Source organism: Talpa europaea (genome assembly GCF_964194135.1).
Source record: "Talpa europaea genome assembly, chromosome: 1".
Classification (NCBI taxonomy): Eukaryota; Metazoa; Chordata; class Mammalia; order Eulipotyphla; family Talpidae; genus Talpa; species Talpa europaea.
The window spans coordinates 86,604,119-86,618,510 of NC_140073.1; the positions used below are offsets into that span (position 1 = coordinate 86,604,119).

A 14,392-nucleotide genomic window follows, 5' to 3' on the forward strand; every position below is an offset into this window, starting at 1 on the left:
ATATTTATCAATATTATTATATTTTATAGATAATATGATTCTTTAGGATTATCTCAAAGTAACCAAATGTGTGATGCACAAGCTATAATTCTAATGTATATACTTATAATGGGGATATACTGACACTGAATAATTGATGCCACATTCTATATCTGAGGATCTACAAAGCTGAGTTAGGGGTCAGAGGGTCACAAGTGAACACAGAATAAGAACAAAGAGGGAAAGAACGATAACAAATACATCAGCAGAGGAAATATAAGGTATAAAGCTATTTGTTTCTGGTGTTAAAAGCCAATCCCTTTTCATCACAATTTGGTAAGTCTTATATTCAGTTATTTCCCATTTATAAGCAAGTATTTTCACAGAATTATTTCAGAGGACTGGTATAAATGAAAGATTATTGCTTTTAATTGTACTTTTTTTTAAAATCTGAAAATATTAATGAAGCTATGAAGCCTTCCTTCACGTGAAAAATTGTGGTATTTCTATATATGGTTACAGGCTCATCTTTCTGCTGTGAGTGTCCCCATCAATCAAAGTTTGTCTTCAGCTCTTCTAGCTTGCATACTGTCTCCAACTTCAGCTGATAAACAGGTGTTACCTGGGTATCGCATTGCTGTTCATTCTTCTCATCTGCATCTAGCACAGTTGTGTCAGCAGAGTACTCCCTCACTGCTAGTAGGCCCACTGGCATCCAATCTGCACAAATTGCTGAAATTTCCTGCCACTTAACATAAAATAAGTCTTCTGAGGGATGTTGGCCAATAACTCAAGAAGTCAGATTCAACATCTAGTGATTAGTTAATATTTCTTAAGTGGACATAGCTTGGGGAGTGCTACTACTTCAAAGAACTTCAAGTTGGCCCTGAACTTGGGGTACAGTTTTACTTAACTTTGTAAATTATTACAGACACGACCGTCTGGGTCCTAGATAACTGACATTTTCTGTTATAATTTATAGATCATTATCCCCAGCTCATGGGGCTAACATAAAGTGGGATTCATTAATTAAAATAACTAATAAGATGCCATTTATGACCTACATCCAAAATAAGTACAATCTCTTGCTTGCCTAATACTTCTTTCAACTTCTATGATTTTCGCAGAACTGATGATTCCTAGTACCTTCATCATTGTGAGATATTTCAAAGTCTGATGGCAAAGGAATAATAAAATATTTAAATCTACCTCATGGAAGCTGTGCTTGCCAGCATGGGGCTTAAAATAATGCAGTGCTTTTAGTGTAGGAAGTCTGACTGAAGTATTCTTTTTCCATGGAAAAGCTAGATTGGAATGTGGAACAGGAGTATCTTGAATGTGAACTCATGTAGGTATAAGCCTCAATAAGATTAAGTTTGTCCTATTAATCTTTGCAGTTCACTTTTGAACCAAACAGCTGGAATTTGGGGAAAAAGAGTGTTACTAATTGAAATTTTGATGAAAGAATTGGAAAGGTGGAAAAGTAAAATGATGCATGAAAATGATAACAGAGAGAAATGAATATCTGATCCCAGAAGTAGACTATGCTGGTTGTATATGAACACATCTACATGTGGAAATGTACTTGTAGATACATGTAGATGTGGAAAATCATGTGCGGTAGTTGGGAAAAATACATAGTAAAAGTATTAATACCTTCTTGTAATGTAAGGCAGCTTGGACCTTGGAAGCTGATGAAGAGTAAATTATCAACTAGCAATTCACTTTCTTCCCCCTTTCTTTCTCTGCAACTTTGACATAGACAAGGCAACTCCATTGCATTGACCCAACACCATATGAACTGACTCAACCTCTTTGATGGCAATTATGTCATATTTATAGAGTTCTAAGATAAATATCTGTCTCTGGCATCAATCTCAGGTATCCCAGAAAGGTCTTGTATTGTCTGGAGAAAACATTGCTTACATATGCACAGAATCTTAAAGTATATCTTTCAAATGTCCCTGAAAGAATATCAGCTTTTCCTTCAACTTTTCCCTTCTCCTTTTAGAGAAATACATCAAAAAATACATCTTTAAGGGCCTCCCCGGTGGCACAGTGGTTGAGCGCTGGGTTGCGAAGCTGCCTGTGGCCTCTGCGACGCCAGTTCGATCCCCGGCTGCTCCCCGGCCACCGGAAGAGGGTCCCATGTGGCGCGCAGACCTCTCCTGCCGCCCGTTGCTCCCCTCAGCAGTGTGCTTCGGTCCTTCTGCCTGCTCTGCTCCCCGCTCTGGCTCTTGTGAATTCTCTCACCCTCCCGCGCTTCTGACTGTACCCAGTGCTTGTATAAATAAATAAATAAATAAATAAATCCTTAAAAAAAAAAATACACTAAAAAAAAAAAATACATCTTTAGGTACTAAGTGTCCACCCAGTAGTCTTTTACTGAGCATTTTTTTTAAGTAAAAAAGGCAATAATTTTAAGAGAGTATGTGTGCATCAATGGTTATGCTGGGTTGAGAAGGTTTTTTTTTTTGCCTTTTAATAGAGAAATTCAGGCTTTTGGGAAGTTTTATTTTCATCACAAGAGAGCTTAAATAAAACAATAAACTTTGTAAATGGTTACACAACAAAATTTCTAAATACACATTCCTAAAGACAGGGAACCCCTCCTCTGTGGTGCTAATTGACATTGAGAACATCTTTCTTCCAAATATTTGTAGAAACCAGTTAAACGGAGAGCTTATAATATGGGTTTTTAGGGAATAGATAAATAAGATTCCCTGGCAAGATCTAAGATCCCCAAGAAAAGGAGACAGCATATATAGAAAAAAAAAGGAGGGGAAATAAAATGGATAAATGTTTCCAAATACATAAAAGACACCAGTGAACATCACAGTTCCAAAAATTACCCAAGAAAACTTCTTTATACCCTTTAAGACTTGTGGAGAACATGCTGATGTAAAAGATGTTTTCTGAAAATGTATGTATGTGAAAAATACTTTGCTATTATTACAAATTATATCTTCATCATTTATTTAAAAATGTATTTACAAAATATATTTTGAAAGTTAAGTCTATAATAATGAATATAATAATGATTTCACCTATATCAGAGAGTTTTCTAAATAGGCAGTTTTTTTTTTTAAGATGTATTTATTTATGCATACAAGAATCAGGATAGAGTCCAGATGTGTGGGAGGGTGAGAGGATTCACCAGAGATAAAGTGGGGAATAGAACAGGCCGACCAACTGAAATACACTGCTGAGGGGAGCAGTGGGCGAGTCAGTAGAGGTCTGTCGCACCATGCGGGTATCTCACTGGCCAGCCAGGATCTAATCCGTGCTGCAGAGGCTGCAGACAGCTCCACAGCACTGCACTCAATCGCTTGCACCACCAGGGAGGCCCATAATTGGGCAATGCTTTCAGGAAATTTTAGTGACTGAGAGACACTCATTTACCTCCAAATATGTCTTGCTTTCCCTGTCATAATGAGATTGAGTTTTTTGGCTGGTCCATTTTCCTATAAGGATTTTAATAGCAATCCTTTCTTTCATTCATTTGTTCAAACAATGTTTTATTATTGTGACTGTTAGTGCCAGCAAGTACTCAAGGTGCTGGGAATCCAAGTGTGGAAGGTGGCGTCACAGCAGAGATGAAGACATAACAAAACAAGCAATTACACTATAGTCCAATAAGTGTTATGATAGTAATAATGGAAGAATGAAATGGAGATTCAGGGCAGGGGTACCTAAAAGAGACTGCAGAAGGTATCATAGAAAGACTTCAACTATACACAGACAATTTAAAGTGTATTTCTTCTATTTCAGAGTTAGAGAGGTAGAGACATGGCAGAGGTAGAGTATCACACTCAGGTAGAGTATAAGAGTGGCACTGGGGATTTTGATTCTCTGATATTAGGCAGGTGACTTCTTAAAGCTTCTTGCATATAGTGTAGGGAGAAAGATGTTGGCAGTTCATCAAGAGTGAAAATGTGAAACACAGGATAAGGATTTGAAATCAGTAGTGTGGGTCAGACCGGGGAAGGTAGAAAGAGGGTACGAAGAAATTAAAACACCTATTTTAGATTTTGCTGGGAGTGAACATATCACAGTTTACTTTGCAAATTTATTTAAGCTAGAATGCCACAAAAATCTATGCAGTGGTATAATGACTTTTTGACTCTCCTTGCAGAAACCTGCAGCTGTAGGAGCAATTAAAGCCAATAAATACAAATAGGAGAGGAAAAAAAAGCTTACCATCAAGGAAGAAGATAATGAGACGAGCTACGAGAGTTTCTCTTGGTAGCTGAATGAAATGCAAGAAATGACACTGTTGTAAATGCACTTCCATTGTTCAGCTGGCTCCATTATCTAGCCCCGTGGAATTGTTTCATTCCCTAGCCTCAGTAGGCATAAGAAGTGGGGGTGAGGAGTGAAAAGGAATAACTTTTCTAAGGATGATCGGTAAAATGAAGGAAGGAGTTAAATTTGTCTTTGTTTTATCATTTCAATCAATTTTATAAGCAAGTGAATTCAACGCCTAAAGGAAAGTGGGTAAAGGTGTATCACTATTTAACAAATCATTCCCATTCTTCTTTGTGATCCTTCTTTTGGATATTTAACGACTTGTAATGACTATGATCTTGGAGGCACTTCCCATAAGCTATCTATGCATTATTAATGAAGTTCTGTGACTGCAAACTTCCATCACTGCAATAGCTGTTGGAAAGCCTAGGTTCTTTCAAACTGAAAATGCATGAGTTTGTCACGGTTTTAACATATGCACTCTTCTTACAGATGGTTGAAAAAGAAGGTTATCTTCAAAAAGCTAAAATTGCAGAAGGAGGAAAGAAACTAAGGTAACAGTTTCTTGAATTTGCTTTAATATAACTATGCTAGTTCCCATCTCTCAATTTGTGTCTTTGCTTTTGTGAGGAAAAGAAGGCCCTGGGTGGTACAAGACCAGAAATTTCCCCTCTGCTATCACTATCAACAATATTTTAAACATAATTACAGAGTTTTCTAGTAAAGCATTCCATTCCACACTGTTACTGAGATTTGAAACCTTAAAAATAAGAATTCAAAGATATAAGGTGATGGGCATTGATTTCTGGGATTAATATACCAATGGATACATTTGCATTATGTAATAATAACCTCAAAATATATTGAGAACATAGATTTTTGAAGGACTGAGGAATTGATATACCTTTGTTTCCCAAATAAAAATTACTTGAGAAAAGTAAAATATGTGCCGTATAAGAATGTCAGAAGTTGCTGCATTTGGATGCAAGATGAACACAAGATAGGTAAGAGAAATTAGAGAAGGTAATGGGACTGCCTAGATAGCAACAACAAAACCTTGAAGGAAACAGTAAGATTTATAAGAGGGTACAGAAAGTTGCTAGACATTTTCTATGTGTAGCATATTTAGAATTTTTGCTTTATCTCATATAGATCCTTGCTTTGCATGTTATATATGTAATATGCAATCTATAAAGGTATAAAAAATTGCTCAGATTGGGAAACAGGCATATATATATATAAATATAAATATTTATAAATCAGAGAAAACAATTATCCATGACTTCACCTCTCAACATATTTTAATTTTAAAGAGCAAACTTTGTTTTCACCCTTATTATGTCTTATTTTGGGGTTGCAAGCAGGACCTTGAATGCTCTCCTAGACTGTCCCTCTTCAGTAACCCTCTCTGGGAAGGGAGATGAGCAGGAGGCAAGATCAAAGACAAGCTTGTTGAAAAGCTTGGTCTAGTCCCCACCTTGGTGGAAAACCTGGCTTTTGAGTTAGTCTCTGAAAAGACAATAGAAGGGATTCATTGACTTTGACTAACCTGGCCTAGTTAACCTGGCCTCCTGTCCTCTAGACTCCACTCCTGAAATATGAATTCATGGAAGGAATGTGCAGGGTATAGTGATGACTCTTTCTAAGGTGAGTAAGTCAGTACTCATTACTTCACTAGCCATTTTGAGAACATTTTGTCTACATATTCAAAGAGCAACAGAACAGGAAATAGACACTTGTCTAAGTTATCACTTCAGTCCTTTCCCTGGGGCTTGGTAGAAGAGAGAACTTTAGTCAGTCTTACCCTCCAACTTTGAGCAAGGAAGGAAAGATTCTAAAAGGAATTTCAAGAACAGAATATGATGCCCCAGTTATAGTGGTTTTGTGAAGAATCCTTGCCCATGAGCCATCCATAAACCATCCTTATAAAATTTTGCCCTAGAAAGTCGTGTCAAAAAAAGCTGAGTTGAAGAACAGGGCCCTTGTCCTAACTAACTTACATGAATGCATGTTTAGGTTGTTACAATCACTGTGTATATCATTTTGCATTTATTTTATTTGTTGGTACTTTAATCAGTTTGCATACCAGTTCTGGGTTTTAGTTTAAATTCATATAAACATTAGTTTGTACTCCACTTTATTGTTATTTTAATCAGTTTGCATGCCATTTTACATTCCTTTAACTTTTTTCTTATAAAGTTATATACATTTTAGTTTAATTCTTTTTTTTTAATTTAACCTCAGGTACACACAATTAAGTTCACTGTTTCTTTCAGTGTGTGGCCTCATATTATCACCTCATATTATCAATTTGGCAAGATCTCTTGCTGGATTATATTCTCAATCTCCAATCCTCACTTTGATTCTCTCTAGAACATGTGTTCATTAAACCACTCTCCATATATATTTATTTTTGTCTACATGTGTGGCATTTAGAAAGCAGCATGTAGTTGTGTGTATGTGAGAAACTATTCTAAATTATGTAAATCCTTTGTGTTATAAACCTCATTCTGTTTTTTACTACATTCAGAGTTTGTGTTCGGTTATTTATCTGTTGTGCTATATTTAAAATGAGTTCATTTCTTCTAACTACTGACCATTGTTGCCAGTTTGGCCATAAAGCAAATTGCAAATTCTACATAGTTCTCCAGGAGTGGACATCAAGTTGTCCCTAATTACTTCCATCCCAAACAACATGCTATAGCCACACAGAAATGTTGCTTTCTGAATCTGAAGTTAGGGCTTCTCTCTAGGGAATATACCAGGATTGCTTGGTAGGAGGGTACACACATTTATAAATCCATTGAGTGCTGTTGCCAGATTTTCTTCTAAATGAGGGCATCAGCCTGTACTCTCTCTGCAGTGTACAAAGATCCCATTGCATCACAATCTCATGAGACCGTGGCACTATATGTATCATTCTATTATGCAATTGATGACTAAAGAATGTTACCTTAGTATTGCATTTATCTGTATTGCTTAGATTGGTATTGCAGCTTAGTTCTGCAATCATTTAAGCTCTGCATTTGGAGAATGGTCTATGTGTAATTTTTTTTTATTGTTTCTTGCTTATGTTTTTGGAGAATTTCTCATACACTCTAGGTAGAAATACCTTGTAAACTTTGGGCTTTGCAAATATCTCCTTCAAGTCTTTCACTGTCTATTTACCTTGCCATTGAAAATCCTCAGTGGTCAGGACTCTTTAGTTTTAATCCATATTCTTCCATAATTTTATTTATTTTTTAAAAGATTTTATTTATTTATTTTTGTATAGAGGTGTGGGAGGTGTGTGGGGAGAGGGGGAGAGGATTCACCAGAGACAGAGTGGGGAGCAAAATAGGCAGACGGAGCAAAATAGGCAGACGGAGCGAAATACATCGCTGAGGGGAGCAGCAAGTGATACAGGAGAGGTCTCTTGTGACATGTGGATTAGCCTCTGGCCAGGAATCAAACTCAGGCTGTCATGGTGGGCTTTGCAGTGATAGTGCTAAGACTTAACCCCTAGGTCACCAGGGAGGCCCTTCTATAATTTTCCTCTTTATTATTTGTGTTTTCAAAATTTTATTATAAGCACATTACTAATTGAACATTTTATATATATATATATATATATATAAATCAATATGGTTAATAACATATAATACCCCACCAGGTTAATGGACTATAGTATAGCAAATTCTTCCTACTCTCTTCTTTATTTGATTAAGTTGATACCAGTTTTATACTAATATAGTTAGAATTGCAATGAACCTCCTATTGCTTGGTAATTAAAACATATTCTCTTAAGATAAATGCTAAGCCTGGATTACTTGATTAAATCACATTGACTTTTTTTAAAGTTTTTAAATGACTCTTGTTATGACTTGCCCAAGAATCTGTGTGGATTTTGTCACTGAGATCAAAATGATCAATTCCATCAATAACCTTGAAAAATTTTCAGTTTCTATTCCTTTGAATTTAGAAACACTTAAACAGTGTACCATAATTGCTATAAATTGTATTTCTTATGTAAAATTAGTTATGATAGCCCTTCTTTGCATTTATTTTTATGAATTTTGAGTTAATAAACAATATTAATAGATGCTTACTCTGTCAAACACTTTGTTAAATGCTTTGCTGCTAATACTTAAATAATACTTCAATATAGACTCTGCTATTTCTTCCTATTTTATAAAGGCATAAACTTGGTCATTCCTATTAATCTCTCCTTCCTTCCAAATCTTATTGTAGAGTTTGCATCACAGGATTTAGCCCTCTTTGAAGTAGGATCGTTTGAAGCCATTTGAGATAAGAGAAAAAACAAACTGTTATTTTATTGCATATCATCAATAGTATCATAGGCTTCAGTTGTCATATAACAAATATTATTTTACTACTCTCTAACAAGTTTTCTACTCATTTGATGTCATCCACATCTAATTCTTTTCCTTATTTTTCTTCATCCCCCTTCTCCTGGTCCTTTTTCTTTAGTTACTTCCTTCATACATTTTCTTTCTCTTTAAGATAAGTTTGAATTATCCCTAAATATGAGCAGGAATTGATGAAATGAGTGCTATATTTTATTAGTTATATACTAGCTATACTTTAGATATTTTTAGCTACAATTTAGCTGAAAATGCATTAGATATATTTTACATTTATCAAGAAACATAAGTTTTAACCTTATTTCCAACTGAAGTTCTACAAATTTCCCTAGTTATACACAGACAGGATTAAAAACTGAATACTTTTTGAATTTAACTTTCAATTTTAATTAAAAATGTTGAAAATATGATCCACTTTCCTGATGAAGCTGAAGAATTCCATCATTTGGGAACTCCCATCCTTCAAATTGGAAGGCTTCTCTGAAATTCTGTGAGGCCCCAGTAAAAAGGTTACTTTCTGTTCTTTAATCTATAAAAGGTAGCTGACAATATATTCATTATTTCAGAATCCTCCTCTTTCCCTTTACATTTTTATTCAAGCCAGCCCTTCACTGTCTCAACCATCGCTCTCTGCATCAAATCACAGGCAGCTTCATACTCTGCTTTTTAGAAGGGCATGGAAAGTTTTTATGGATGAAAAGATAGGAAAGAGGTGTGGAAAGACTTTGAGTAAAGGTAGTGCAGTGATTACGTCCACGAGTGTCGACTTTACCCTAGGTCCACAGCTATTAGACTTATTTTCTTTGTCTTCTTTTTACCAATTGTTGCTCAGAACAGACTTGCTTTAGAAGGTGATTCCAAAGCACCCTCCTAAAGGTGAACTTAATTTTTCTTTAGGATCCTAGTAAGTTCTTCCAGACTGAATCTCTTAATCTCTTTTCTGTTCAAAAGTGAGATTTAGAGAGAAGGTTTGGAGAGTAGAGAATACAGAAGTTAATTTGTAAAAGGTGACTTTAGTGTTACAGTTTCCTTCATACACTGTGTTATAATTAGGAACTACTGAGAACTCTTTGAATATCAAAAGCTTTCACATTTTTATGCAATCTGACACAGAGTATGTATATGGACCTCAGTGATCCTTGAACCTACTTTTAGCAGTGGCAAATTACAAGAAGCTTAGGATATGAGAGAATAAACTCATTACCCATTTAAAAATGAGTCAGTGTCCAAATGATTTTTTGATAAAACTCAGCGACACTGGAGTAAATCAGTTACACTCCCCCCACTCATGCAGAATCAAGTCAAATCCAGTGTGACCAAGTCAGATAACAAAGTTAGGTGTCTCAAAAAGTGTGAAATTCACAAAGTAATCCATATATTTTCCTGACTTTTTATTTTGCTACCATATCATTATCTAAAAGAGACACAGGTGGGGAGTGGTTAGGATATAAAGTTTTGATATTAGAGCAAATAAATGAGTTAAATCTAGAACTCAAACAGACTCATATACTGGTAATGCATATTTTAAGGGTCATTTTCTACCAAGCTTCTTCAAATGAGCCGTTGCAAAGTTGCTGTTATTATGTGCTGCCATCCGGTGTCCATTTTGTAGAATGCAAAGAGTTTTAAACCAAGCTGTTTATTGAATTTTGTTGGTTTGGGGGGATTTTTTGTGTTCTCTCTGTCACCACTCATGATTGATTTTAAGAAACTTCTGTGAAATGTCTCACTTGGAGAATATATCCCACTAACTTCATAAATTATAAACAATAAACAATTACCCTTATTTGAATGTAGCTTGACTTCCTTTCTAATTGTATTAATCCCCCCCCATAGGATTTGTATTTTGTCAAAAAAAAAAAAAAAGAAAGAAAGAAACACCTGAATTTCCTGTTCCAGGTTTTTATTTTTTCCCTGCATTGAACCACTAGCATCAATATCAATCCTTCCCCTGAGTGTTACCAGTAAATTTAAGTTTGCACAAAGACCATCTTACCTATTCCTGGGACATCTGATTTACCAAAGTCAGATATTTCTTGAACTGTGTCTTACTTAATCCTTAAGTCTATACAAACAGCTTGTTTTTTTTTTTTAAGATTTATTTATTTATGCATACAAGAGCTGGGGTACAGGCCAGAGTTGTGGGGGGTGAGAGGATTTGCCAGAGACAGAGTGGGGAACAGAACAAGCAGATTGACTGAAATACACTGCTGAGGAGAGCAGAGGGAGAGTCAGGAGAGGTCTGCTGCACCATGTGGGTTGCTCCCTGGGCAGCTGGGGAAGCAAACTCTTGATACAGAGGCTGTGGACAGCTTCATAGGTTGCATCTTAACCCCTTGCGCCACCAGGGAGGCCTTAAACAGCTTGGTTTTTACCTCTATGTGGAATACTCTTAAACACTTCAAAGTCAGTCATTGGTTCCCCTGATGGATGATTTTCCCTGCTTACCATGTGGGAAGGCAGAGGGAGAAGGGTTTGCAGTTCAGGATTGCAGAACCACCCCAGACAGCTCAGCCCAGGTGAATAAGAAATGACCTTGTTCCAAGGAGAAAAAAGTCCAAGTACTTCTTTGATAACAGTGATTCATTTCCTCCTCTATGCGCCAATGATGAGACTCTGCAGTCATGGGTAATATGAGTAAGAGGAGCCGTATGCCATGTGCTCCAGAGCCCTTTGATACAGAGGAATGAGCCTGGACTTCATGGCCCAGGAGAGTTGACCTGACTCCCATATTTATGACTTGTTATGCCCTAGGATAGGATGCAGCCTTATGAAGCTACACTTTTCTCATTTGTAAATGGGTTAATACCTAGCTTCTAGTGGTGTTTAGAAGATTTATTTGTTTCTGTGGCTATTGCCTCCCTCCCCTAAGTTAGAAGTAAAGTCCCTGAGATGTCCCTTATTTGCCTTTATATATTAAGTCTTGGAAATTGTGTCTGGCTTGTGGTAGAAGTTCAATAGGTACCTGTTGTTGACTTAGAGATTCACTATTTGGTACACACAAATACCAGATGCCATACCAAGCACACAGTGAGGACCAATGCTCATCTCATTAACAATCATCAGGAAAATCTCTAGAAGAAGTTCAAGTATTGGCCACTAGAATTATAAATTAAGAAAAAGTATACTAAATCATAACATTAGATGGTGGAAAATGAGAATGATAGGAATGATTTATCAAAACTCTTGAGAACTAAAGAAGAGAGAAGGGCAATGCAAAGATGGAAGGATGCTTTCCTTGCTAATAAATAATATCAAATACAGAGCAGGAAAAATCAACATGAGTGACCTGTCTGAAAGTTGAGAGACCATGTATTCTTTTCACTCAAGAAAATTTAGTAAGTACCTACTAAATGCCTCATAGCATGCCCAGGACTGCAAACGTGCCAAAATGTTAAGGATGGTATCCATGTCTTTGGAGCAGCTAGGGGAGACAGTAAAATAATTTTCTTTCTGTTCTGAAAACAGCTTCATCCAAGAAAGATATATTTAAAAATTTCACCAGAAACTGCTAGACTCATCTTTCCTGGCTAAGACCTCTAAGATGATAGGAGTTGCTCATTTTTTGAGTTGTTACTTAATATACTAAATAACAGCAATCTATAAGGAATTGGTTGCATATGAAAAACATTAAAGGTTCAAGTAAGGGCAAAATCTTGCCAATTGATTCTTTTCACACCCCCTCCAGAACTGATAGTGCCTTCTAAAAGGCTCAGTGTGTTCAAATAACTGAGTGAGAAAACTATTCCACTGATATCCTGAGAAATAGAGACAACACAATGGAGCAAACCTATTGGATAGGGAATGAATAGGACAGATAATGTAAAAGAAATGGTTAAGTTTCTAGAGAACTTTGTACAGAGAGGAAGGTTGCAAACTAAGGCATAGATTTGAAGTTCCCATTAGGGGGAGGTCTCAGGCAATCCTAGACTAGAGACTTTTGACTCCCTCTGCTTTTATGCTCCCTAATGAGGACAGATGAGTCTGTCATCACAGACCAGAATAATCCCTAACAGAAAGATATAAAGGTCCCACCATAGTTAGGACTGCTTCTAGAGTATGAGAGGAGTTAAATTCTCCATCATCCAACTCCTTTGAATCAGTGTCAGGGAAGGTCATTGAGAGGATAGGACCACCAGATGACCCTCAAACTGGACTTGGGAAATTGGAGGCTCCTCATCTCTCTCCCCTGTCCTACTATGCACAATGTGCCCACCATTTAGAATGAGAAAACACTTGAAGGATGCAGTCCTGAGAGATCAGTGTGCTCCTGAGACTACGTTGACTTAATTCCTAACTGCAGCCCTCTACATAAACTCTTACAATTCTGATAGATACAGAGGGATCTCTTCATCTTTCCACCACCTACGATAAACCTTGATAAAATTCCTTTGCTTATTTGAATTGCCTATAATCAGTCTGGAATGACCTACCTCTTTCTTCTGTCTCTTCTTGCTCTTTTCATACTAGAGGCAGTTTTGAATTTCACCCTGGGGTCTCCCTAAGTTCTGAAGCAACAATCAGTGCAACTTCTAAGGGAAGAAGAAAGGGTGGGAGTAGCTGGTCTTTCCCAAGCCTTCTAATTAACATTATGTAAAATAGTTAATAAGAGAGCCCACCTGATTTATATGTTTTTACAAGCTATGCAACTGTTATGACATGAGAATTTCAATCAAAACTATGTGGAAATAAGATATTGAAGAGTTTTCTTAACTATGATAGTGCTTAATCTTTAAAAAAAAAAAAGCAGTGCAAAGTAGTAAACAGATTATAGATTTCAGAGCCACAGAAACTGGATCTAAATTGTAGCCTATGTAATTTACCTAAACTGTCTCAGTCTCACTTTCCATTAGTAAATTGATATATGATTACCTTCATCATCTTTTCTCTGATGCTTCACTAGACAATGAAACTTATGTGAGGCAATCAAAATCTACTATTACTTTGCAAGTAATAATGTATAATAACTGGAATAAAATTGAGGCATCCAAAAGTTTGGCCAATGGCATTTTTTTTTTTCATTTTGAAATGAAATTATTTTCAAATTAGAAAAATCTTCACTCTTATTCTAATTCCATGGAGACAATACTTGCAATTTATAAATTCAAATTAAATACCATTGTATATATACTGCAGAGTAATTCCTATCGCTAAGGTTCCAAGATTTGCAGTTCTTTCCCTCTTAGGTTTGTTCCTCAGATTCACCTAACAGGGAACAATGCACAGCAGTTCAAAGAACTAATAGAGAACCATGAGATAATTGAATTTCATGCAAATTTAGTTTCAACCAGTTCTACTGCCAAGTTTAAGGAAGGGAAGAATGATGCCAACCCATTCTATAAACGATTAGCATCAGAAACAGATTCAAATCAGAACCATTTATCTAGGGCTTGCTATAGACAGGGAGCAAATAAAGTATAGTATCTTCCTGCCAAAAGATGAAAAATAGAGTGGGAAATACAACAGGCAGGTAAAATATGGCTCCCACCATGTTTCGGTGTTCTAAACTCTCTGGTCACATGCTGTCAAAATGAAGAGTGGAACATGCCCCATCCCAACCAGCAGTCCCTACAATGCTTCTCTTTTCCCTGTTTGGACTCTATTAGTATTATGATTTGCATAAAGAGAAGGTAGTGGCTTCTCTATTTCACCTTGCTGCTGCTTGTGCCTCATAGGAGAAATAGACCACTAGTAGGAAGCAAGAAAAACACCCAGGAAGTGTATTTTATTTTTGGCTTTTTACATCATCATCCTTTGATGGAAAAAAGTTATACTTCATTTGAAGAAAATTGTGTTCAGTA

The 14,392-nt window shown here is 36.3% G+C and overlaps 1 protein-coding gene across 1 annotated transcript in view; it reads left to right on the forward strand.

The window, feature by feature from the left end:
• The window catches only part of ARHGAP15 (Rho GTPase activating protein 15), a gene marked incomplete at both ends in the record, with an annotated part of 604,948 nt that overhangs the window by 60,776 nt on the left and 529,780 nt on the right, over positions 1 to 14,392 (forward strand). Inside the window, one exon of the mRNA XM_084254031.1 lies at positions 4,720 to 4,781. Coding sequence (XP_084110157.1) covers positions 4,720 to 4,781 — 62 coding nt within the window. The remainder of the gene's footprint in view (positions 1 to 4,719; positions 4,782 to 14,392) is intronic.